We start from the raw sequence: 27642 nt of genomic DNA on the forward strand, positions 1-27642 counted from the left end.
CGGGAAAGCGGCCGCGGCTCTCTCGGGAGGCCGGGGCGCCGCTTCGCTCCCCAGCCCTGCTGCGGCCGCTGGAGGTTCCTCTCTGTTCTCAGGTGGGTGGCGGAGGCGCCCCGTTTGCCGCCGCCGGGATTGAGACCCCCCCGCCTTTTGTCGCCCACAGGCTCCTGACGGTGTGGGACGCACCGGGGAAAGGCTGACGGCGGCGCCGGCGGGCCCGAAGCGGCCGGGGCGGGCGGAGGCGTGCCCGGCGCTAGGACCCAGGAGGACGCCAGGCGGCTCTTCGGGCCGGATTACAAATTCGCCGTGACTCAGTCTGCTCGGCGGGGAGCGTAGCGGGCGGCGGCGGGAGCAGGTCGGTATCGTCCCTCGGGGCCGGGCGGTTGGTGGGCTGCGCTGCGGCGCAGTGCAGTGCTCGGCGGGGTGCGCGCTGCGGGGGCAAGAGGCCGGGCGACGCGGTGCCCCCTCCCTCCCTCCGGCCTTCCTTCCTCCCTCCCTCCCTTTCCGCCTCCCCCGGGCTGGGCCCTGCCGCGCCGCTAAGCGCGGCCGCCCGTTGTCTGGTGTTTTCCAGCGAGCCAAGATGGAGTACGAGTGGAAGCCCGATGAGCAAGGGCTTCAGCAGATCCTGCAGCTGCTCAAGGAGTCACAGTCCCCGGACACCACCACGCAGAGAGCTGTGCAACAAGTATCCTTGGCCAAGGCCTGCGCCGCGCGGGCGGGGCGGGCGGAGTGGGGCCGCGGCGGCCCGGGCGGGCGCTGGAGAGGCCGGGGGCGGCGGGCGGGGGGAGCGCGGCCTGCGCGGCAGCAGGCCGGCGCTGCGGCAGGCGGCGGCGGCGGCCGGGCCTGCCCGGGGAGCCGCCGCAGCCCGGTGGGCCGAGCCTTCGTCGGAGCGGGAGGCCCTGGCGCGGCGTTTGAACCGCCGAGGCGGCCTGTGGGCCGCGGGCCGCCTTCCTCCGGCGGGGGCCCCGGCACCTGTTGCGAACCCGGAGCCAAGGGTCGGGTTGTTTGTGGGTTGGTTTTATTTTTTTTTTCTTCTCTTATTAAAGCCCCGGCTCTGGCGCGGCTCGGCTCGGACGGTATCTGCCGCTTTCCCGGGTTCCCCCGCGCTCGGCCGCCGCCAGCGCCCAGCCCCCAGCCGCGGCGAGGCGGGATGACCGCCCTCGCCCCGGCGGATGCCGCCGTGGGGGCCTGGGTGCCCTGCGGCCCGCCGGGCTGGACGGGCAGCGCGGCTCGGGGTGCCCCTCGCCCCTGCGACGAGGCGGGGACCTCCCGTGGTACTCCGGCGCCGGGATTCGAGGCGAAAGCCATAGCTGGTGGGGGGGAGCCGCTGGCTGCACGCCCTCGTTGGCCTGCTGTCTCCGACATTGCGCATCGTGCTACGTTGTGAGGCTGCTTCTGCTTGCCCAGAAGCCTGAGCCTGAAATACTGCTCGTTAGACTCGATAAAACTGACGGAAAGGGAGAAATCTGTTGTATGTGACTTCTTTGCTGCTTTGCAGTGTATTTGGTGATAGTGGTGTGGATTGTTGGGGTTTTTACCCTCCTAAGTCTCTCTTGATTGTAGCAAGAGAGACCTTAAAACCAAGGTTTTAAGGAAGAAAGATTGAGAGTAAAATTTTAAATTAAGAGTAATAGAAGCATAGGTCTTGAAAAATAAAGCCTTCATCTGCTGCCTCCTGCTCCTTGAGCTATCTGTATAAGTGCTTTAAAATATCTAGAAGTCCTGAAATTTTATGAATAATATGAGTTTATCATTTTGATCCCTCTTTATTAAAGGGATTTGCTTGAAGGCCTTCACGGAAGGCAACAGAATTTACTTAAGTAGGCAAGAACATATATATGTGTGTGTATATATATATATTTACATTATTTTAAGAGTTTAGCTTGAAGCCAGATTTGCTCCACTTCTAGGTTTTCATAACAGATGCAGTCAAGCTTAGGAAGGCTTCTGCTCTTTTCTGAAAGGTGAAGGTAGCTTTCCTGTTAATCTTGCAGCTATGCTTCATGTTTTTAAGATGCTATTGCTTCCCTTGAAAAATCCTGAACACAAGCGTCTGACTTAGTAAAGTGTTCTGATAATGCCCCAAACTTAAACTCTTTAGTATTTAAAATACAAAAATGTTTATAGCAACAGTGTTTATAGTGTAGGTTTAATGTAAAATTACATTTTAAAGGTCAGCTTCAAATAACTTAATAGCATCTGGTTTGTTTATTGAAAAACAGCAGTGTACCTGCAGGATGGGCAGATGCTGTCTGTCTTGAAGATGAGTGGAAACTGGTTGAACAAAAGTGCTGTTAACTGATGTTTGAAATTCCTTTTAAATGGTAGTGGTAACTCCCCTCTGTGCTGAGGTACCTGTACTTTCAAGAAGGCCCTTATGTGTTGGCCAGTAAAGGTTAGAGAAGTGGCACATTTTTACCATTGTATTATACATCAGTTTAAGAAAATGTTCTAATACAACTTGACAAGCCATGTCCTATAATTTAGAAAAAAAAAAGCGTGTGTATATATATGTGTGTTCTTTGAGGCTGTTTCCACAACACCTTGTGATGGTTGTTGTATTGTAGAATGCTACTTAGTAGTATGTCCAAGCAGGGTGGTGATAATGCTTTTAAATTTAAAGTACTCTCAGTCCGTAATCTTTTGCAAGATTATCAGTGTGTTGATCCTCTTATGCTCTTTCTTTATGACGCTGTTTTGGTGCATTTGGGTGCTTAGAACTCAAATATAACAAAGTGAGGAATAGGTTAGCCAAAACTCTTTGTTAGCAAAGTTATGAATTGATAAGGCTTCAGATATTTTTCAAACAAAGATATTAGATGTTTCTTGGAGTAAAAAAAAGTTACAGTGAGTGAAGAAGTTGCTAAAAAAATATGGCCTGTAAGCTTTTCTTTGATTCCTAGACCAATTAAGTGTTTTGCTATTACAGTTCTACTAAATACTGCTCTTTCTATTCTTTCTGCTCACTTCTGCTGCTGCTTCCTACTCAGTCAGTTGGAATTCATAGTTGTTAGTAATGTTCAGCTGTCTGTTTTGGTGGTTATGTTTCTGAAGCTTGGAGAAGAAGAAAAAAATTTCAAAACGTGCTACCCTCTTTCTTGGCTGTTCCTGAAAGAGCTCTTTTGCTTGGTTTTTCATTTCCAGGGGCCATGTAGAGTGTTCTATATTATTTTCACTTGCCTTGACCATCCTCCTGTTTGCATTTCATCTGCTGTGTGTTTCACAGCAAAGGAGCTTGGGGCTGTGATAAGTACGCTTTACTCTCTTATTCGGTGGAAAGAGGGCAGGCTTCTCTAGCAAAGTTACTACTTGGTGCAAGCAGCCTAAGTATCTAAAAATGAAGTTTCTGGAGTTTGTGATTGAGACACTGGCTGTTGGTCATTGGAAGGAAATGGATCCTTTAGAACTGAAAGGGACTTAACTGGGCCATCAAGTCCTAACATACATGTATTTGGCTGAGGTTTAGCTACTTTGAATGTTTAGAGATTTAGCTAAACAGAAAGTAAAGTAAATGCTTATGGAGCAAATAATCTTACATCTTTTAAAAATCAATTTTTGTTAAATGTCTTGTTTGGTTGCCATACTGATGATATCTAGTAGGTTTAGTAATTTAGAGGTGATACGGCACTGACTTGAAATATTATTGTTGAACAGAATAGCTATTAGTACCAGGGTGTGAGAACAGGATACAAGAAGAATGCCAGATCAGTGCTCTAGCCAAGCAGTGGCAGAATACTGGGAAATGTGAGGCAGAAGTAGTGACAAATTTTGGGAAAGACAGCTATCACTGCTCTAGCCAAGCAGTGGCAGAATACTGGGAAATGTGAGGCAGAAGTAGTGACAAATTTTGGGAAAGACAGCTATGTACCTTCACAGCTCTTCAGAAACATAATCATTCTTCCTGCAGTTAAGGAGCATTTTGTTGGTTTGGATTTTGGATTTTTTTTCTTAACGAGATTGTGGATAAGTATGAACTTCTTGGTATAACTATCTGTGCATTTACAATTAAACAGGTTCTCATTGCTGAAAGCTCAGGCTGTGGCTAGTTATCCTAAAGAAGTATATGTCTAAAATTAAAATGAGTAGCTTATCAAAATCATAGCTGTTGTATTTTAATGCTGAAATGCTTTTATTGTAGAGGGGGACAAAAAGATGTATTAGGGGATTGTATCTCAGTGGATTCCTTAGGTTTGGCAGGCTAGTAAGTGTACATATTGAAATCTAAAACTGTACAGAGGAAGCTTTTTGGGGGGCTTTACAGATATTTTTAGGATCTATTAATTTCTGTGTCTGTCCCTGGATTATTATTTTTTTTTTCAGATTTCCCCATAACTAAAAGCTATTGCTTCAGTAAGAAAATTACAGAAAGTGTTTTTAGATTGTTTATACTCTGTATACTGTGAGCTGATAGTCACAGCTGGTTGAAGTGACACAGCAATACGTAACTCATTTAACAATCTTTGTATGCAGAAAGCTATAAATGCAGTGTGTGAAGATTCAACTTTCCTTAACAGTTTCTCTCTTTAGAAACTAGAACAACTCAATCAGTATCCAGATTTCAACAACTACCTGATTTTTGTTCTTACGAAGTTGAAGTCTGAAGGTAAGTTCTCGAGATATTGACTGTTTTATTCTACTTTTTTCTTTTGTCCTTTTATTTAATGTGTTTGGATTGCTTTCTGTTGTTTTTCTTCCTTAGTGTCCTGCTACCAGTGCTTTTTCTGCCTTCTAGTGTTTCACCTCTGGGTTTCTGGATGCTTGCTTTTTTTCCCTATGAATTAAAATTTACTTATATGTGGCCCTGTAACATTCAAAGAATCAACAAGAACATTTATCCTAACTTTTAGCTAGTGTTTTGGTTGTGACGTCAGTTTACTTTGGGAGGAAGGAAACAGGAGAAAAAAAAGAATATTTTCATATTTGAATGCTGGAGTATATCCCAATGTTTTTGTGTGTTCGGTGTAAGAAGTCTCCTGATTATCTGTAAGGCCTTGGGGGAGTATGTCAAGTTTGAGAGAGAGAGAGAGAGCAAGATTTCAAGACCTGAATCAGCCAGGAATCTTCCTAACATCTCCTTAGATTATAGCGTAGTCTTCTTTTACCCTCTTAATGTTTAGACACATCACGTTTGGAATTGGATGAAGAGTAGGAGATGCGAACTATGGCAAAGTGGTTGTATAAAGCTGTTTTATCTGAGGGGAAAAAAAAGAAAAGGATCTGGCAGGTTGAGGGGGCAAGCAAGTTGGGGAGAAGTGGCAAGTTAACTTTTAAGAAGAGGTGTTTTGGATCTCACTGCACTGATACCTCTCATGGGTACATCAACTCTTTTGTGAGACTGCTTAGAAGCAGCTGTTGCTTCAAGAGGTGCTCTTGTCATGCATCAGTGACACTTTTAAAGTCATAATCTTTTGTTCAAAGCAGCTATATTTTAACTTTGCTTTTTTAGTTCAGGAAACTTGCAGAATATTGAGAGTGCCATAACTGAGTCCGGTGTTGGTGCTTTTCATGGTATCTTTCAAGTTCAAAATATCCCGTTACCTTGCTTGGGTAGGTCTAATGAGGGGCAACAGACAGGACTTGGTTGGATTTGCTTTGAATCGAGCCAACAACCCTCCATCATCCCTCCTCAGTCCTGCATAAGCAAAGTAAAGACACTTGTTAGAACTGCTATTCAGCAGCTACAATACTCTTGCATCCTCTTTTGGACCAGTAGGGGGAAATGTGATGGACTCATTAGGTAGATAACTGTATTCAGTACAGCTGGGGAAAGCATTCTTTCCTTTCTTCTCCTGAAGAAGGTTCTGTTGACGGTCTGTCCTACAGCCTTACCAAGTTTCTTGGCTAGAGGAAAGAACTAGCATGCCTTATGCCATGGACCAAAGCATAGACATTCATACTGTTGGAAGCTGACACTTTTGTTATGGCCATATTATCCCAGCAGAAGGAGCTATGATAACAAGCTTCCAACATCACTGACAGCTTATTCAATTAAAATTAAGGTGTTTCAATAGTGCATGAGAAAAAGAGCTTGGTTTGATAGCAGATGAGACTAACCTTTGATTTTTGGTTTTTGCCACTGTTGAAACCACTGCTGAGGAAACTGCTGAAGCGTACATTTAGGTTACAGCTCCTGTAACCTAATGTGGGAATTCTGTAATGGTTGGTTGAAATGCGTCTTAAATAGCTTTGTTTTGCTGTAGGGGAGGTTGTACCAAATTATATTTGGCCTGAGTTTTACACCTCTGCAGGCAAATAACGTTGCAAGCAAACAACTTTGCTTGAAAAGCTGTTTCACTGAGGCCTGCCTCTAAGATACTTAGTTAAACCTTATGTGTAGGAAATTTGCTTTGTTTTAGCACCAGAGGTATTGCTGTTCAGTTGCAAAAAGTATAACATTTTTTTCCCTCCAGTGTTAGCTCCATTAGGCTTCTGTGTCTGAATGCTTGTGACTTGCTGCTTTTCGGTCTATTGTGGTGGTTTTCTTGTTTTTGTTTTTAAATTCTATGGGCCTTGTCAAGCTGTCAAAGCTTGTTAAGCTTGGGTCTTCTTGGAAACAGGTGTTGCCCTGCTACCATTTCATCAGTGAAAATACATGGCCTGGGTTGCAGCTATGGCATATACATGTCCTAGCTTTAAGCACTTCTTTAATTTTTTCGTTTTGTCTTTTAACTAGTGTGCATGTCTAAAGATAGTGTTGTGAATCTGGACGAATGCCAATGTTACAAATATCACAGAATATAAAAAATGTCAAGGAAACAGCATTCAGTCCTGGAAGTCAGACAGTAGGCAGGTTGATGGAATAAAATATGATCCCAAGCCATTAAAGTTTGACATATAGGTCTGTAGAATGTACTTCCCAGGAGGCATGGTGCTCAGAGATCTTCCTTAGTTGGGCGAGATGGGGTCCAGATTAACTGCAAAATATTTGAATTAAAGAAGCTTGGTTTTACTAATGTACCTGTAAATAAAAATATTACTCATATGCTCAGTTAGTGTAGCTGTACCTTCTTGGTTTGGCAGGTATAAAACCTTGCAGATAACGTTGAACTGCCCTGCCTTAGTGTTGATTTTGTGGTTGGGGTTTTTTTGTGTGTTTGGTTGTTTGGGTTTTTTCCTGGTGTCCCCTGAGCTGAGCTCAGAATCCTGTAGTCTTCTATATTCTGTTAATGAGTTGTTTTCTGGAGTGTGTGCATGCTGCTGCTGCTTCTCAGATCACTTTCTGTATTTTATGTGTGATTGACTGAAACAGTCCAGTGCCACAAGGGAGTATCAGCTTTGCCTCTGTTGTTACTTTCTTCTCTTACCTGCAGCTTCCCTTCTTTGTTCCAGGTCACACATCTAAATCTTCCTATCTTTGCTCGCATTTTTGCTTCCTTAGTTCAAGTCTGTTCCCTTGAAGTAAAATATGAGGAAAGTATTGTCCTAACTTCAGCTTCATTGCTGTCTTGCCGGGGCCAGTCCTAGCCTCAAGTTAAGGTACACTGAGGCAGTTGTCTAACAAGGCATCTGAAGCATGAGGCAGGTCAGAGGAAGGACCTCTAGGTGTCTTCATATGGACAATTCATACTGTAAGCAGAAGTTCTAAGTTTGTTTTTTTTGGACCTTTCTGACCATAATGATAAAATTCCCAAAATTATATGTATCAAAGTCTTGCTTTGTTTATACCTTCTTTCAATAAATGTTTTTAAGATTTCTTTTTTCCCCTATCTAACATATACTGACAAAAATGGCATCCCTCTTAATCCATCTGTCGTGTCGTTTTGTAGGACAACTTTGTCAGTTCCCAGGTGTTCTCTTCATATTATTTTTAACCTGGAATTACACCATGCTGTATCTCATACAGCATCCTGAATTTTGTGAATGAGAGGTGGATCTGGCTTGTGCTAAATTATCAAAAGATAATGTCCATTGTATTCACCAGGAATACTCTCTAATGTTTGTAAAAAAAAAAAAAAAAAAAAAAAAAAAAAAAAAGTCAGGGAGCATTGGTCGTGATGACTAAGTCATAGTCCTGCCACAATGTTTTGTTGATGCAAGGTGGTATCAGCATACTGTGAGATGACATGGCCTACTTGCATCAGCAAAGACTACTGTGTTGCTTTCTGGTAACATTTCTCTGTGTAAGGAGAAACTAAATTGAGACTTTGTAATCTCTACAGACTCTTCCTGCTATGTTTCTGCATGTATCCATTCTTTCACTCTGATTGCTCACACCTTTGAGTGAAAAAAAGGAAGCTGTTTTTATATAGGGTCAGAATTAATGTGAGGCATTCTACTTGGCCTAATGTCACCTTCATGTTAGTGGACATTTTGTATAAAAATTGCAAGAGCAGAAGTGGTGTCAAATCTTACTGCTTCTTGGGTAAGATTTGGCATACCTAATGCCTCTTGATGTGATAAAAGAAGAACGGAACTACTGATATGATATCTATTCTAGTTAAGATTCAGGCTGTCCATCCCAAAACACACAAGTCTTTTCTCAGCTATACCTCTTATCCTTCTGTCATGGTTTAACCCCAGCCAGTAACTAGGACCACACAGCCTCTCACTTGCCTTCCCCTTTCTCCCCTCCCCAGAAGGGTAGGAAGAAGAGGAGGGGAAAGAGGAGTAAAAAAGGGATGGAGATAAAGACAGTTTAATAGAACAATAAAGGAAAAGGAAAATAACAGTAATAATAATGGTAAAAGAATATACCAATCACTCTCACTGCCCAGTAAATTGGACCTGAGCAGAGACCATTGATTCCTCTCCCAGCCAACCCCCATTTATATACTGAGCATGATGTCTGTGATACAGAATATATTTCATTGGCTGTTCCACTCTTCTGTCTATGCTGCCTCCCAACTTCTATGGGAAACTGAAAAAATTCCTTGACTAGTATAAACATCACTTATCAACAACTACAACAATAAGCATTATTGACATTACTTTCATAACAGATCTGAAAACACAGGAACCACTAGGAAGTGAAATCAGGACACCTTCTTAAGACAAGAGACAGAGGACATGGTTAGTTTGTGCACAGTTTCTGTGAAGTTTTGCATTTGTCTCCCTCTCCTGTGTCTGCTGGTCTCTTGGCAGGACTTAGACTAATGGGAAAATACTGAGACAAATGCATGATGGTCCTGATAGCTTTCTGCTGGCTCGTATAGCCGTAGTTATCTATCTTGTTGCAGCTATACAAAGCCTTTTGATTCTGGTCTTGCACTGTGTTTTAGTGACTGACTTCACCCCGTCCTAATGTGGGAACTCTAATCTTTGGTCTCAACAGAGCATTATCTCAGTGAACTGATCATGGCCTGGTGTAAGGCTATTGCAGTCAAGTATCAGAATCCTTGAGATGAACTTTAGTCTGAAGGCGAGTGAGCTGGGATCGAGAATGCTGCTTTAGTGTTGCCTTTGTCATGGGCTTTAAGGATGGTCTTTTAAGTTTATTTCCAAAATGCTTTGGATTTTTTAAACCATTTGAAGATGGAGCCATGTCTGCAACTTTTGATCTTGTTCATGTGATGACTTAGTCACTCAGAGTACCTTGCTTTGACATGGAACATTAACATGGAAGAAAGTCCTTGATGGAAGGTACGTTGCTGGAAGTCCTCCCAGGCAGCTTTGGAGTGTTTTGGCCTGTTGACTAGCGTGGTGCATTCATTAACTTCATCATTACTTAAATGCATTGGTTTAGGTTCTTCAAAAGTGCGGTTTACTGTAAGCATTTGGGAGGTGAGTCTTGGAATATATTTTCTCTCAAGTTGCTTGTGGAGCAAGGACAGAATTTTTCAGGCTTTCCCTTGATTCTTAAGGTTTTCAAACTTTCGATTTTGTTTGCTATGCCTTTTTCTGAAATTCAGGTAGTCTTGGGTAAGGCCTGTTTTAGCTTCACAACAAATGTGACTTTTTTTGGAGTAAGTTGGAGGTATTTAGCCAGCTATTTGAAGCCTTTCCTTAGTGTGTCTTACAAGCTGAATGTAGTTCTGAAGTGCCTCCTACCTGAAAAAATGGTGCCTCCTGCTTCTGAGGTTACATGCTGGTGTCAGATTTAGACTGTGGTGGCTCCTAGGAAGCAACATCACCTCCTCTTTCTAGATTTTCGGAAACCACACTTGCTGTCAGGCATTAGGATGATAAAACAGTTTCAGGGCGTTTGTTATGTTGCAGTGGTGGGATAAGTGCAGTTGGTTAGCTGACCACTTTCATGAAGCCTTTAGACAAACGCCCATTACCACTTCTCATGTGCAAGTGAAAACACCTTTCCTTTAATGCCAAAAGGAAGTGTAATCCAGAAAAAAAAACCCAAATAGTTTTCAATACCACCAATAATGGAACTCACAGTACTTTTGGTCAGCTCCAGAATTGAGTGTCTTTACTGAAAGCAATCTAAAGAGCCGTATAAAAACACATCTTGATCCCACAGTTTGATGCTAATATCAATAACTGGCTAAGCATTACTACTGCTTTAGCAAAGCATTTTAAAATCCTTGCTTCTCCTTCTGTAATGACATAATTCTCACTCTTCAGAACCACGTGAAGATTTTACTCAGCCGTGCCTTCTGCTTTCAAAAAGTATTCAGGTGCAACAGTGCCATGACAGAGTTGTTAAGTACCAATAATGACTGCAGTCTGCATTTAGCTCAGTATAGGCAGCTTATAACAGCTTAGCTCCGCAGCACTGGACCAGGCAACACCATTCCTTCCTAGTGAGGTTTTTGCTTCATCTGAAGTGGCACACACTGGCTATTCAAGCAAGTACAGTTTCAATAGTAAAAGTTTTTATTTTGGTAATTCCAAGGAAAAAGCATTTACATAACTTCAAGGGATGGATGTTCTTCTTCAAATCAGTAGATATACTGATGATCTGAGGTGTAATTCCCTCCCCAAAGAAAGGCTGATGAAGTCATAGATAGAAATTGAAGAGATTGGAGGTGAATTTCAAATGACAAGGAAGACCAGCGTGGTCACACTTCAAAGCTTCTTAGATATAGTCTCATTTTCACTGGTACTCTGAGTAGCAGAGGATCAGTCACTTTGTTCCTAGGAAGAATTCTTGTGTACTCAAATACTAGAAAAAAATTAAGTTTCTAAAACAATAATAATAAAAGATGAAATTGTATAAAGGCATATTGAATTAAAAGCAGGTCCATGGTCTTTATTTTATTATTGTAGCTAAATGCACAGCTACTTAGGAAGAACACCTCCACTAGTGCCAAAACTCCATTCTGCAATTCACAGGGTGGAAATGAATATTGCTAATTGAAAATCTGATTATAGTGTCCATAAAAGTCTGCGAGAATGGAAAAAAAATAATATAGGAAACACACTTGAGTGCAGGGTTAGGAAATAAAAGTGAGAAGGTTCTGTCTTGAATAATTGGGCATTATAGGGGAAGGGTATACTAGCAAGGAAGGGCATTGGAGAAACAAAGTAGTCCGGCTTTAAAACAAGACCTATACAACCTTCCGTTAAGCTATACCTACAGGATATAGACAGAAGGAGAAGCAGACAAAACTTAATGCACAGCACCCTATACAATGCCAGTGTTGGTGAGTGTCCTGTATTTTGTGCTTCCAGGTACTCAGCAGTTTGAACGGTATTCTGAATTACTCAGTTTAGTAACCCAGACTCATTTTACTCAGCCAATTAATCCTTGCATTCCAACAACTAATCATATGACAGATTGTCCTGTTTTAATATATAAGATTCACTTTTTATATATTCAGAGAGTGACAAAACGTTTATTCATCTGACCAAGTCATTTCTTCAGATAGATTAATGACCCTAAATCCTAATTAATTTGTTGCCAAATGCTGTCTAAGCAACTTCCATTGGGAAGCTCATCACTTCTTTCCGTATGTGATTGACTTAGTGCAAAGGTACTTCCACACCCTCCCCCTCAACAAATAAACACCAAAGAGAGATGACATTACTTTTTAGGTATTCTCAAACTGCAACAATACACTGCTTTTGTTACATACTTCGTGATATTGTAGTGAATTATACTCTTATCACACCAAATCTCCATTTCTTATTAAGGATTATTTTGATCTTGATAGAATTCTAGCACTGTAGGATCTAACTGCAGGATCAGGAGCGGTACATAAAATGGCATTAGAGAGGAAAAGTGCTGAGACAAGTTTGTGGGGACATGATACAGAAACTAAAAGTAGGAGTGAAACCAGAGGATTAGTTCTTTAATTTTTTTGTGTTTTTGCAAGCCTGTAGGGATGTACAAATTTTGCCATTGTGATTGACCTTTGGTCATTGTTAGTTAGAATGCAGAAACCAACATGCTAATTGTTGGTCAGCAATTCAACACCCTTCCCATATTGTCCACAGCTTGATTTTATTTACAACATCATCTTCAGAAGCATAGCTGTTTCTACTTATTATTCATTGAATATGCACCACTGAGCATCAGTGGAACGTTTCTAGTTCTGTTTTGGTTTCTTACAGACCTTCCAAAGCTTAGGCAGTTGTGTGTGTCAAATTATTTTCCATGACTCACATGAGTCAATTGAGCACTGATTAATTTCAGACCAGCCCTACATTTCAAGGTCATTTATGTATTCAGGTACACTGAATGTTTTGAAATACTGTCAGTCCTACTTCTGACATGATAGTAAACCATACCAGTTTAAGCTAAAAGCCTTATACTTAAGGTTACTTAGAAGTCCAGCATCAAAAAAAAAAAAAAAAGCCAGTAGGATCTCTTTCTGCTAGGAAGCTCATGAGGTGTCTCTGTACAGTATTCTTATACATTAGGACAGAAGAAATAATTTGTTTTCTGCTTCCCATATAACAGTGCTCTGGTGGGATCCTTATCTTTTTGGTTTTAGCTCTTTTTAAGAGACAGCCAGTTTCTCATTAATGGGTTAGAAATCTTTGTGTGCAACAGTGACACTAGTCATGATTTTTATCACATCTTGTATTTGTACATATTAAATCCATATTACTAGTTAAAACACACAGAATGACAGCTTATTTCTGGAAAAGGCTTAACAGCTTTAAGACTGAATTCGACAGAGCAGTTTTGCTTTAGAAAAAGTCTCACCCTAACATTTAAAGCTGCCAATATCACAGGAGTAATTGCGCATCATAATTGTTGTATCACAGTCTGTGAATGAATAAATGCTAGCCACATTCCAGTTGCTTAGTTCTTTTAGCAATCTAGAGAGTTACGTTCTCAGGAAGAGAGGACGAAACGGCACAGTGAAACAAATGCTTATCTGGACTTGCAGGTCTTCTGAGCTATAAAAACCTTGTTGCTTTCACATAGGTACCCAGTGTCAAACAAACCCTCTTTAAAGGAAATATGGCTGTTTGAGGACACACTCTATTTCTTCAAAGCACTGCAGTAGCCCTAAAATAATTGATATCTTTGTAGGGTGCATATGTGTCCATTTGCTCTGTCTGTAAGCCGTTGAAATCTGGAACAGGTATTAGAGTCTTGCAACAGAATTGGAAATTTACTGAGAACCGAATGATGATTATGTGATATGGTTTTATTACAAAGTGAGGCAATGTGAGAGGGTAATCTTCCACTGATGAACTGATTTGGCACCAAAGATGATATAAAATGCCAGAGGTCTGCTTTACTTTCCTTCTTTTTCTTGTACTATATGTTCTTGTCAAGTCTCTATATTTCCAGGTTGACTGAGATAGGAGGAGGCAAGACTGTGATCTTTTGTGATGGCTGAAGCATATGGCTGACAGAACTTATCACAGAATCTATGAAGACTAAAAAGTGTCTTACTCAGCTCTTAGGCCATCTGCCTGTAATATTGGTGTTACAGCAAGAACTCCATCCAGACGTATATTACTGTCTTCTGACAGTGTGGCTGTTAAGTTGTTCAACACCCTGGATTCCATAAATATCCTTGTGCAGTCATATCAGAAATATTTTTTTTTCTCAAACTAAGTTTTTGACTATGGTGTGGTTCGTTTGTGTTCTTGGTTTGGTTTTTTTTTTTTAAATGCCTCAGTATCAGATTCTAGCTCAAGTGATTGATGTTTGTTTAGCACTAAGTCCATCTTTGTGATTCCTGCTCGTCACCTCTCAGTATGGTGATAATTGGTTTTCCTTTTTTGTTTTTAATCTTCTTTTTCTCGCTTCATGAATTCTTTTTCTTTTGTCAGAGATGCAACTTTCACTATGAAATCCCATGGAACCTTTGTTGCAGATCTGTGGGATAAAACACTTAACTATGAAGAATAGCTTTTCTGTTATCTTGGCTGAAGGAATGGATTTAAGATATTTCATGCTGCTGCATACCATAGGATAGTTCATGAGAAAAAAATCATGCTGAATTGTCACCTTAATGTGACCTTGATTTTTATCTAAACCCCCTGGCTAATTTCTGACACAAAGGAACTTAATAGTTTCTGTATCTCTGCTTGGTTAAATTGAAGCTGTTGCCTTGTCCCATTTGTAATTGTAGCCAGGCATTCTAAAGGATTAGTGTTTTTCCTTAATGCACTGTTTAGTATTTTCATGCTGGAGTTTATATTAATAGTGGCTAATGTACCGTATTCCAGTCAGACTTTGGTTGGCACTCTGACTTCTTTCACCCCAAGAAGACATTGCTGGCTGATACAGAAGGAGTAACTGTTATATTCTGTGTCTGACTGTGGCTGCTGAGAATGATGGTTTATTGTGGCTTGCAAGGGTTTTAAATCATGTGGAAATTAAAGGAAGACTCCTTTGGCTTCCTTCCTCACCAGGCACAACTTTAAATCTCAGTCATTTATGGAGGACTGGATTTCATGAACCTATGAATGGGTTACAGTTATGTAAAGCAATCAGAGTTTGACATACTATATTTGTGTAAAGGTTGATGCAGAGATTTTACTTTTAATTGAGAGAGTATTTCAGAGAAACCTGAGACTGATCAAGAGTTCAAGTGAGACATCCTCTCTTCAGGTCATTCTCCACCTGATCTTTATTAATGATATCTTTAAAACTTTTAAAAAAATTACAAAATTACTTGATTTGACTTGCCAAGTAATAGTAATACTTGTCATATTTCACAACCAAGTTCTGTGGTTGAGAAAAGTTTGTCCGCTCATCCAGCCTTTAATATTTTTATTTAAAATAGTAAGTGCTTTCTTCCCTTCTCTTCCGTTCTCCCAGAAAAGCTGTTGGCCCTTGAAATGGAGTGCTGTGCCAGTGAAATGACTTTTATTTTTATATTGTTTAGAAGTTGATGGGTATTTAAAACCTATAGTGTAGGTAAAGTTATAGAATTATTTCAAATACGAACGCATAGGGTGGCTTCCTGTTTATAAAGTTACTGAATTCTGTGTAAAGGATAATTTTGTTTGTAAAACAATCCATTTATACTTATGGAGCATGAAAAATAATGCTTCTTTAGGAGAACTGAAATATGAACATGAACCCAAGATTTAAAAGTATATGATGGCACTCTGGTTTTGGCACTCAAAATCAGTTGATTAAAATTAATTTTAATTGCTGATTAGCCAAACAAAACCCCACTATTCTGAAAAGTGCTCTTTTTGTTCTAATTAGCACAGATCACAATAGAAAGTGTCTTTAATGTCTGTCAGTTAGACATCACAGGTGTACTGAAATTCTGGGTGTTGTAATGCAGTAACTTCAGTTTGAAAATACTTTATAATTGAAGGTTGTATCTCTTATTCTGCGTACCCTTATTTCTCATGGGAAGTTAATAGTTTTGAAGGCCTGGAATAGATCCATGTGTAAACTAATTCTTGCCCCAAGGAACTTGGAACATCCTTATTTTTTGCCCAAGTCAGGGCTTCATACGAAAACAATTCAAACAAGTGGCTAATATGCTAATTAAAATTAGTTTCTTATGCTGATCAGGGTTGCTGTAAACTGTAAATTTAAATTTTCTTGTACTAGTCCTTTCTGTGTAGACTCCAGGTCTCACTTTCAGCATATTTCAGAAGTAATACCAAGTTACTCGTGCTTTTGGTTGAAGAACCAAACATGAGTCTGCTTGAATACAAATGAAGAAACTATGGTGTTCTTTTTCCATTCCTCCTCTTGTCCCCGGAATTTAGATAAATTTGCAGGCAAAAAGAGCTCAGTGAAGAAAACTCAACCTGTTGCCTAAATTTAAACTTTTACTCAGTTCAGGTCACATTTTTTCTTATGGTTCACACTATGTAACGCTTAACACGTTAACATTGTTTAAAGACTTTTTTTTTCCTCCCTCTAATTTTTAATGTGATAGGTCAATAGAACAGCTGGTATCTGAAGGGATTACAATACCTTATTTTGTAGAAAAATTGAACACTGTATTTCTGTGGGAGTAAGGGGTGGAGGATTTACTGCATAGTCTCTACATAATTTCTGTATCTTGCTACGGTGAAAGCAGGTTTGTCATCAGTTTCTTACAGTATCAGTGTTGCAGCAAGCCAGTCAGTATGGCCAGAATGTCGGAATATCTTTGGCCGATGAATTTTTTTCCTGAGTCTCCTATACGGTGTGACTTGAGATCTTTTCCTTACCTATACCTCTACACAGAACTTTCTCTTAAAATGTAGAATTTGCAATACTGATATTCTAATTTTGAATAAATAGAAATAGTGAACTCTGAACATGAAAAGCTTTGCTGCATGACGTGGTAGATGTAGTAGGAAAGAGAAATAAAGAAACAAAGATTACTATCTCTGTATCAGCTTTGCCGTTCTTGTGTTACGGAAATCTGCTTTATTCCTATGAGCTGATTGAAGGCTGACTGTAGTTATTTTCTGTTACAGATGAACCGACACGTTCCTTGAGTGGTCTCATCTTGAAGAATAATGTAAAAGCACATTTTCACAACTTTCCCAATGGGGTAACTGACTTCATTAAAAGTGAATGTCTGAACAACATTGGTGATTCCTCCCCCTTAATTAGAGCTACTGTAGGTAAGTTTGCTCTTATTGCTGTCTGCTGCATACTGAAAATGTTATTGATATGAGTAAGAGCTGCACTAGTGACATAAAAAGTTATTAAACTCCTAAAACTGCTTCTGATAATTCTCACAACTTCACCATCTTTTAATGATGATATTTATATTTAGTGTGAATATATGAAAGTCACATTTACTTTTGCTTCCTATTCTCTTAGAACTGATTTAGCAATTTACTTCATATCTCTTGAAATGTAACTGAATATAAGTTTATTTGAATCAACTAAAATTGAGCATGCTGCCAATTTCTATCCCTAAAAACAGAAACAAGGTAAAGGTCTGACTTCAGAACTATTTCCGTACTCTGCTTGCATCAGTGAAAAACTTCTGTTAGCTAATTTCCTGTACCCCGCCCCCCACATGCACACATATGCACATCCCTTCAGGGAATCATCATGCCATACATAACACATTCACATAATGAGTTTCTGTTTTCAAATACCTTCTGTCAGAAAACAGTAGATAAAGTGTGGTGTACAGAACATCATAGAATCATAGAGTGGTTTGGCTTGGAAGGGACCTTAAAGATCATCTAGTTCCAGTGGGAAGTTTTTTTGTTACATGGATTTCTGATTTTGTGGATACTTTGTTTTAGCACACCTCTTCAATAAAATGTGCAGACTTGCATTATTTTTACTTATTTCTAGGTAAAGCTGCTTTTCTGACTGCTCTTTGAGGATAGGATTTTGTCCAATTACTACAATCACTGCAGTAATTTTCCTTGTCCACCCAAAAAACTAGAAAAAAGTAAAATAAATATATATTGGAGTACAACAGAGAAAATGGGGGTAGGTGTCAGTTCAGAAAGAAATTCAGCTTCTATCAGCTGACTCCTCTTATGAAATAACCTACCAGTTACTGCACCTTTAGAATCCCTTGCTTTTCATAGAGGATTCCTTCTCCAGACATCTGGGTTATGGACTATGGATGAGAGAAAAATGCTCATCTCGGCTTTTTTCTGCTGTCACTTTTGAAGCTGCTTTACTATGAATTTTATTAGTATCCCATTTTCTTAATGACAGTAGAAACCAGTCTTTGAGTGGCAGGTGTTTAGGGATTTCAGGTTGTAGAAGAGTCCTGCTTGCTTGTTTGTTCAGGGGAGTTGTCAGTGGAATACAATGGAGCTGACTAACGAATATATTCCAGCTCCGTTTAGATTGCTGTCTTAGGGTTGTTTGGTGCTGATGGTTTATGTGGTGGGCTTTTTGGCGTGGTGGGGGTGATGAGGGGGAGTTGTTTGTTTTCAAGCTGTGATTCTTTAATTTCTCCTAGTATGAAGTGTTTGTGGATTAGTAGCTCAATTACTGTTCAGCTTTAAGGGATCCTTGCCAGGATTATTCAAGCATGTATGAACTCTGAAGATGAGTAGCAACTGATGAACTGTATGCTTGCGTAAGAGTTGCTATTTAGTGCATGTTTTGCATTTGAAGTAAATAAATGTTGGATCTTTGTAGCCTTCTGTCATATAGTGATGTTGGTCTAGTACCCACAGTCTTTTGGTGCTAGTTAGGTATAAATATATTACTATCTATCTAGGCTGCCTTGTTAGCATGTGAGTTGGCACATGCTACTTAAAGCTGCTCTTTGAGATGTGTATGGGTTTTGCAGTTCAAGCACTGTCAATTTAATGAGCCAATTGTAAATAAGATCTCTGGAATTCTGAGAGGAAGATAGCAAGTACATGAAAATAGCATTAGAGAAGATTTAATGTAGCAGTCACTCTCGTTTGTGGTCTCTACCATCTAGTGCTAACCAGACAAAAGCTATTACCTTTTGGCCAAGATGGATGCAAGCTGATTAATCCCATCCTCAGAAGTTGCCTCACTTGGAGAATGAGCATGGCAATAGAGTCAGTTTTAGAACTGTGACTTGAGACCAAATGGTAGCTGTATGTTGTTGTATCCTTACTTAGCTTTTCACTATTTTAATCCCCAAATGAGTAACAGCGTGGAACTTCTCTGTGCCGTGTGGTACAGGTTTTTAAACCCCATGTGCTAATGTTGAAGTAAGGATTCAAGTTCAAAAAAGGTGGCTGCATATGTTGAGAACCCACAGACTTAGTAGGAAGTAAATGCATCTATTTAGGAAGTGTCTAACTGTTCTTAAAACTTTCTGGGGATTCTAGTCTGGGCAGGACCTTAGTGTAGCTCCTGCTTAAAAGCAAGCAAGGGAAGTAGTTTTGAGTGTTTAAGAGTAGTGGCAGGACTGGAGAGCTTCATTGCAGAAAGAAAGCAAAAGCTAATGATTGCCCAATGAGGGAGAATTTTGTGATGAAGTTCAGCTTTTTAGAATTAAGGAGTTCAGAAATCAACTTTAGAATCTACAGAGGCAAAACACCATTACAAAAACCCCAAACTTCCCCTTGTCCTGTTATTGGCATAAAGCATTGCTGCTTTTTCTTTATGTTCATTTTTTTTTAATCATAGAATTGGTGCTATAAACTGGGGTTGCGTGTAATTGAAACAGTGACATAAAAGATGCCGTCAGGACAATTACGCTTATGTGCTTAACAATTTCTGACATCCCTCTGGAGTTTGTTCTCTCCTGTGTTTACTGCTCAATTAGCCCAGCTGATATGTTTGCTAGATTTCACATTTGTCAAGTGAAATTTCAACAGATGCTGTAATACTGTTTTGAAGTTCATTACAAATCAAAGATCATCTATGAAGACTTTCAGATTTCTAATCTTGCAGCTCAGTATCTTGGTCAGAAGGAAGGGCTTCTTTCAGCTGTCAGCTCTGTCCCAAACCTGTCAAAAAGCTGCAAGCTACTGCATTGATTATTTCTTTACTTTGGTTATTCTTCTCATGTCCATGTTTCTGTGTCTGAACTGTTGCAGAGAAAGCCACGAAGGCTAGTCCCTTGTGTCTTCTGTTCCCTGCTGGCCAAATAAAGCAGCAGGTGGGCGGGAAAAATTTCACATTTGAAAGAAGATGAAGCTCATTAGAAGCCCATGAAGATTCCTTTTTAACATGAACATAAGCGCATAAAACTTAATTTTATGTGGCTGTTTCCTCATTGTTCTTAAAAACCTTTTGCTTCAAATGCTATAGCTGTTGCCTCTCTGAGTTCCTAATAGCCTGATTTTTATTTTTTTTTTTGTCCCCACCAAAGTGTTTCTCTATCATTTCAAAAACACTAGCAGAGTGTTAAATGGCTTCTTCGCAGACCCGTACAGAAAGTTCATAGTGACACATGTGGTCTGAACTGCATACATCTCTGCTGCAAGGGTCAGTGGCCTCATAGGCCACTTCTTGCTTATGCATCTGGAAGTATTTCCTCCTAGGTTATCCCGTTGCTGTCTGGGATAAGCATTTTGGAAGAACACTTAAAGTAGTTTTCAAATAGTTTTTCCTTCAGCTGTGAAAGCTTGCACAATATTACAAGTATAGCCAGACCATTTGTCATCCTCTGAAACCACATCTAGGCCCTTGAAAAGATATTCACTGAATTCATTTCCAAAACTACCTACCCCTTTGAGACTTACAGTATAACTTGTCACATGTTAGTCCAGAGGAGTTCCAGGAATTTCATTCTTATTTTTTGTTTCTGAACCCATGTTCAGTCTACAAACAAACCTGTGCTAGATCTAAGTTAGGGAAACAATTTGGCAATTTAAGTATTTTGACTAGGAGGCAAGAAAATAAATTTATTTTGTTCTTTTTGTGAAGTTCAGTTCAATTAAAAAAAAATTGGATCATTAAGATCCAACAACAGTAAAATAAGTATTTTCTATTAATGCATCTGATATTCTTTGCAGGACCATAATATTCAGGAAAAATGCAGTCTTTAAGACTCCATAGATCTCCGTAGGCTTTTGGGAATCTTTTCTATTCAGTTGCAGTTATGAAGAGAACTGGATACAAACTACTTCTGGAGCTGTAAAATTGTGTTTTACCTCTGTCTTCATTTTTGCCCTTTGTCTTTGTGGGTTCTCCAGCCTATTGCATCAAAGGAAACATGATGCAAAATATATTTTAGTTACTGTGTGTCTTGTTCAGAATGTCCTTTGCTCTGTAATGTTGTCCTGTATACTTGTGTATTTAACAAGAACTTTAACATTTTATTGCAAAGAAAAATGATATATTGTGATTAGCTCAATGAAAAAGCTTAGGAAAAGCTTTTTTCATCACTCGTCACTTGGGAGATTACTAGTTGTAGTAGTATCAAGTTCTTCTGTGTTCATATTCATTAGAAGTAACTGTCAGTAGCATAACATTATGCTACCTGTTTCATTTTGTCTTGAGGCAAAATGGACTTCTACAGTCAGTCCTAGTTTATAAGCAGCCTTCCCTGTTCCTGTCACCTAATTAGCTTTCTCTGGGATTTCTGTATGTGCTGGAAACAGAATTAGTGACTCTTTGGGCTGACCTATCTGTTTGCTGGATCTCAATCAGCCAACCCCTACAGCTGATCACTGGATGACCTGCCATAGTGTGTAAGCTCTTAGTAGGTATCTTGGTCTTAGAATGTGTCCTTAATGTTTTGTGTAAACACAGTAAAGTTGTGAACACATAACTTACCACTGGGTTGTAAGTTTATTGTGACTCGCACATTCATGCTTTCATATCATAATAAGAAAGAGGTGACTTGAAGTGGATATTCTATATTTACTGGAGGTCAAAATTTGTACAGTGTTTAGTAAACTTAGAGCCAAAGCTGCCCTGCAGTGTTTGGGCATGATTATTTCCTTAACTGGAATTACTTTGTGCATGATTTCTCATGACTGAGCCCATCGTGGTAGCAGGAAGGAACAACTCACCTTTGCATTTCAAAGCCCTTCAAATACCATTTGCAATTAAATGTACTTCCTCTTTTTATGCTTGCCAGTTCTTAACAAAACAAGAACTTTCTTAACTCCTTAGATATTTGAGAGGAGAAAAATGAGAAAAATTGACATGAAACATGTGAAGGTATGTGAGATCTCATTTCCTTCATCATTCTGATTCCTTTAGGCATTCTGATAACAACCATTGCTTCAAAAGGGGAATTACAGAATTGGCCTGAACTCTTACCAAAGCTTTGCAGCCTGTTGGATTCTGAAGATTACAATACCTGTGAGGTAAGGAGACTTAGAGAAAATAGATGATTATCATCTGAATTTTATTATTTTCTCTCTCTTCATAGATGTTATGTATATGTATAGTAGTGTTTGTGTGTATACATGCACATATATTCTCCTCAGAGAATTGTGGCTCAAATTTGAAACTTTTTCTTCTCCCTGCGTTCCATGTTCTTACTGCTCATTCAAACAAATTCATTTTCTTTGCATAAAAGTGGAATAAGACTGCAGATGGGTATTCATAGCATCTCAGCTGAGAAGTGTCCTGAAGTTACCACTCCTTGATGTCTAATCTTTTAAGCATCATTGTCCTGGTTCCGGTGGGGATAGGGTTAACTTTTCCTGGTATTCCATGCCATGTGAGCCACGCCCACCCTGAGCTGCCGGGGGAGGGGGCAGGAAGTTGCTGCTTAAAAGCGGGCTGGGGCTGCCCGGGTCCGGCCGGCGAGCCGCTCCCGGGGGAGCGGCGGTTCCGTAATGGCGTTTGTATATTCCCCTATCCGTGTTGTTGTTGTTGTTGTTTGCCTGTTCCCTTTGCAGTTCTGTTAAACTGCCTTTGTCTCAACCCAAGAGTCTTGCCTTTTCTTACGATTCTTCCTGTATTTGGAAGGCACGAGCGAGCGGCACGTGGTTCTTTGTTGCCGTCTGAGGCTAAACCACGACAGTCCTTTTTGGCGCCCAACGTGGGGCTTGAAGGGTTGAGATAACGACAGAATCCAACTAGAACGTGGAAAAAACGGTTTTGGTTTTTTTTTTTGTATGCATTTATTTTATTAGGTAAGTAGTCACTGGTCATCATGTTGCTTGGTTTGTTTTCATGGCTGTGTTACATAAATTCCTATATGGCTTATGTACTCCCTGCGATGCTGTTTACCATGTCTGGAAAAGGGATGAGGATTATCATTCTGCTGTCCTGTGCGATATCTGTTTATGATATCATAACATCACTGTTCAGACGGCTATTTTGGGGTGTTTATGTGGTTTTGCTGTCCTGTCCGTACATTGGACACCGTCTCTCAGAATTTGTTAATAATTTCCCCAGCCCTTTTGCCTCCCTTTTCTCCTTCGGGTCAGGTATGACAGCTTTTGAGAATTTTGAATATCCTTGGGATACTCAAACTAGCGTGTTCCTAGTGCTATGTCTCCTGAATACGTTCCAGGTCTTGTTTAGGGTTAAGCGACTATTTAAGACTACCACCCGGAGATCTGCTCCAAGGCTGGATAGTCAGGGGTGGCATGGCATGTGGGAGAGCATGGGCAGGTACCTAGAGAACTACTCACCTCCAATGGTCTGGGACTTCACCCCTGAACAATTACAGGACCCTGATAAAGTGGTAGAATATTTGAAGGGAAAATGCTGTGGCTATTCTAGAGAGGCACAACTGACCGCGCTGTGCTGGGCCCTGGCCAGTATCTACCAGGCACTGCTCAGAATTATGCAGCACCCTCAAGGGGAAGAGATGGAAACCAGACCGGCGGCCCCTGCGGCTGCAGCAGCCCCTGCGGCGGCCCCTGCGGCTACTCCAACCCCCGTGGTAGCCCCTGCGGCTACTCCAACCCCCATAGCAGCCACTGCCACTGAACCAGGGAACCAACCCATGCCAGTATCAGTTGCCCCCATACAGAAGAAGTACACAAAGAAATCAGTTCGCTTAGTAAGAGATGATGATGAACCAGGGCCATCACGAGAGCAGGAGGAAGAGGCAGAACCAGAGATAATTACTCGATCCCTAAGCTTGAGTGAGCTGCGGGATATGCGAAAAGATTTGAGCCGACTTTCAGGCGTGCACATTGTCACCTGGCTGCTCCGGTGCTGGGATAATGGGGCCAGTAGCCTGGAATTAGAGGGTAGGGAGGCCAGGCAGCTGGGATCCCTCTCTAGGGAAGGCGGCATTGACAAGGCGATCGGGAAAAAGACCCAAGCCCTCAGCCTCTGGAAACGACTCCTGTTAGGCGTGAGGGAGAGGTACCCCTTCAGCGAGGATGTTGTATGTCAGCCAAGCAAGTGGACTACCATGGAAAGAGGTATCCAGTACCTGAGAGAATTAGCCGTGCGGGAGATGATTTATTATGACTTGGACAATGCAGACTTACCCACAGACCCTGATGAGGTGCGATGCACAAGGCCCATGTGGCGGAAGTTTGTACGGAGCGCACCATCGTCATATGCCAACTCCCTGGCAGTAATGGAATGGAAAGGTGAAGAGGGACCAACGGTGGATGAGGTAGCTGGCCGGCTCCGGCGATATGAAGAAAGTCTCTCTTCCCCCCTTGTCTCAGCTGTGGAGAAACTGTCGCGGAAGGTCCAGCAACTTGAAGAGAATATGTTCTACTCCCCACCTGCACGGGCCAGCATCTCAGCTATTAGAAGCAGGCATTTCCCCACTCAAGAGAGAGAGTATAGAGGGTACACACCACGAGGCACCCTGTGGTTCTACCTGCGGGACCACGGAGAGGACATGAGGAAGTGGGATGGACAACCTACTTCGATCCTGTGGACACGGGTACAGGAGTTGCAAGGAAGGACAACCACAAAAGGGGATCCCTCCAGGAAAAGTGCCGCCCCAGTTTCCAGTGGGCCGTTCCCCAGACAAAGCAGAAGGCCTGATCTTGCTTCTGATCCTCTTGAAGGAACTTCCAAGTCATTTATGCAAGAAGTGAGTAATGGATACTATGACCAGTATTAGGGGGGCCCTGCCTCCGGCCAGGTGGAGGAAAGGGACAACCGGGTTTATTGGACGGTGTGGATTCGATGGCCTGGCACATCAGACCCACAGGAGTATAAGGCTCTAGTGGACACGGGTGCGCAGTGTACTTTAATACCATCAAGCTATAGAGGGGCAGAACCCATTTGTATTTCTGGGGTGACAGGGGGATCCCAAGAGTTGACTGTACTGGAGGCAGAAGTGAGCCTAACTGGGAATGAGTGGCAAAAGCATCCCATTGTGACTGGCCCAGAGGCTCCATGCATCCTTGGTATAGATTACCTCAGGAGAGGGTATTTTAAGGACCCAAAAGGGTACCGTTGGGCCTTTGGCATAGCTGCTTTGGAGACGGAGGAAGTTAAACAGTTGTCTGCCTTGCCTGGTCTCTCGGAGGATTCTTCTGTTGTGGGGTTGTTGAGGGTCAAAGAACAACAGGTGCCGATTGCTACCACAACGGTGCATCGGCGGCAGTATCGCACTAACCGAGACTCTCTGATTCCCATCCATGAGCTGATTCGTCAACTAGAGGTTCAAGGAGTGATCAGCAAGACTCGCTCACCCTTTAACAGTCCCATATGGCCGGTGCGAAAATCTAATGGAGAGTGGAGGCTAACTGTAGACTATCGTGGTCTGAATGAAGTCACGCCACCATTGAGTGCTGCTGTGCCGGACATGCTAGAACTCCAGTACGAACTGGAGTCCAAGGCAGCCAAGTGGTATGCCACGATTGATATAGCGAATGCATTCTTCTCAATCCCTTTGGCGGCGGAGTGCAGGCCACAGTTTGCTTTCACTTGGAGGGGCATCCAATACACCTGGAATCGACTGCCCCAGGGGTGGAAACACAGCCCCACCATTTGCCATGGACTGATCCAGACTGCACTGGAACAGGGTGAAGCTCCAGAACATCTGCAGTACATTGATGACATCATTGTATGGGGAAACACAGCAGAAGAAGTTTTTGAGAAAGGGAGTAAAATAGTCCAAATCCTTCTGAACGCTGGTTTTGCTATAAAGCGAAGTAAGGTCAAGGGACCTGCGCAGGAGATCCAGTTTTTAGGAATAAAATGGCAAGATGGACGCCGTCAGATTCCAATGGATGTGATCAACAAAATAGCAGCTATGTCTCCACCAACTAGTAAAAAGGAAACACAGGCTTTCTTAGGTATTGTGGGTTTTTGGAGAATGCATATCCCAGATCGTAGTCAAATTGTAAGCCCTCTGTATCAAGCAACCCGGAAGAAGAATGATTTTAAATGGGGTCCTGAGCAACGACAAGCTTTTGAACAAATCAAACAGGAAATAGTCCATGCAGTGGCCCTGGGGCCAGTCCGGGCAGGACAAGATGTTAAAAATGTGCTCTACACTGCAGCCGGGGAGAACGGCCCTACCTGGAGCCTCTGGCAGAAAGCACCAGGGGAGACTCGAGGTCGACCCCTAGGGTTTTGGAGTCACGGATACAGAGGATCCGAAGCCCGCTACACTCCAACAGAAAAAGAGATATTGGCAGCATATGAAGGGGTTCGAGCTGCTTCGGAAGTAGTTGGTACAGAAGCACAGCTCCTCTTAGCACCTCGACTGCCGGTGCTGGGCTGGATGTTCAAAGAAAGGGTCCCCACCACGCATCATGCAACTGATGCTACATGGAGTAAGTGGATTGCACTGATCACACAGCGAACTCGAATGGGAAACCCCAGCCGCCCAGGAATTCTGGAAGTGATCATGGACTGGCCAGAAGGCAAGGATTTCGGAATGTCACCAGAGGAGGAGGTGACGCGTGCAGAAGAGGCCCCACCATATAATAAACTGCCAGAAAATGAGAAGAAATATGCCTTGTTCACTGATGGGTCCTGCCGTATTGTGGGAAAGCATCGAAAGTGGAAGGCTGCTGTGTGGAGTCCTACACGACGGGTAGCAGAAGCCAGTGAGGGACAGGGTGAATCGAGCCAGTTTGCAGAGGTGAAGGCTATTCAGCTGGCTTTGGACATTGCTGAGCGAGAAAAATGGCCGGTACTTTATCTCTACACTGACTCATGGATGGTGGCAAATGCTCTGTGGGGGTGGTTACAGCAGTGGAAGCAGGGCAACTGGCAGCGCAGAGGCAAACCCATCTGGGCTGCTGACCTATGGCAAGATATTGCTGCCCGGATAGAGAATCTGGTTGTGAAAGTACGCCATGTAGATGCCCACGTACCGAAGAATCGGGCCACGGAGGAACATCAGAACAACCAGCAGGTGGATCGGGCCGCTAGGATTGAAGTGGCTCAGGTGGATCTGGACTGGCAACATAAGGGTGAACTGTTCATAGCTCGGTGGGCCCATGACTCCTCAGGCCATCAAGGGAGAGATGCGACATATAGATGGGCTCGTGACCGAGGGGTGGACTTGACCATGGACACTATTGCACAGGTCATCCATGAATGTGAGACATGCGCTGCAATCAAACAAGCCAAGCGTTTGAAGCCTCTTTGGTATGGAGGGCGATGGCTGAAATACAAATATGGGGAGGCCTGGCAGATTGATTATATCACACTGCCACAAACCCGTCAAGGCAAGTGCTATGTGCTCACAATGGTGGAAGCAACCACTGGATGGCTGGAAACATACCCTGTGCCCCATGCCACTGCCCGGAACACTATCCTGGGCCTTGAAAAGCAAGTCCTGTGGCGACACGGTACCCCAGAGAGAATTGAGTCGGACAATGGGACTCATTTCCGAAACAGCCTCACAGACACTTGGGCCAAAGAGCATGGTATCGAGTGGGTGTATCACATCCCCTATCACGCCCCAGCCTCTGGGAAGATAGAACGATACAATGGACTGTTAAAAACTACACTGAGAGCAATGGGTGGTGGGACTTTCAAACACTGGGATACGCATTTAGCAAAAGCTACCTGGCTAGTTAACACCAGGGGATCTAACAATCGGGCTGGCCCTGCCCAAT

General features: G+C 42.1%; 1 protein-coding gene across 1 annotated transcript in view; it reads left to right on the top strand.

The window, feature by feature from the left end:
* Positions 1-211: 211 nt before the first annotated feature.
* The window catches only part of TNPO1 (transportin 1), a 64373-nt gene continuing 36942 nt past the window's right edge, over positions 212-27642 (top strand). The window contains exons 1-5 of the mRNA XM_054184658.1: positions 212-352; positions 569-682; positions 4525-4600; positions 16738-16887; positions 21887-21993. Of these exons, the coding sequence (XP_054040633.1) occupies positions 578-682; positions 4525-4600; positions 16738-16887; positions 21887-21993 (438 nt within the window). The 5' untranslated portion in view covers positions 212-352; positions 569-577. The remainder of the gene's footprint in view (positions 353-568; positions 683-4524; positions 4601-16737; positions 16888-21886; positions 21994-27642) is intronic.

Source organism: Rissa tridactyla, chromosome Z (genome assembly GCF_028500815.1).
Source record: "Rissa tridactyla isolate bRisTri1 chromosome Z, bRisTri1.patW.cur.20221130, whole genome shotgun sequence".
NCBI lineage: Eukaryota > Metazoa > Chordata > Aves > Charadriiformes > Laridae > Rissa > Rissa tridactyla.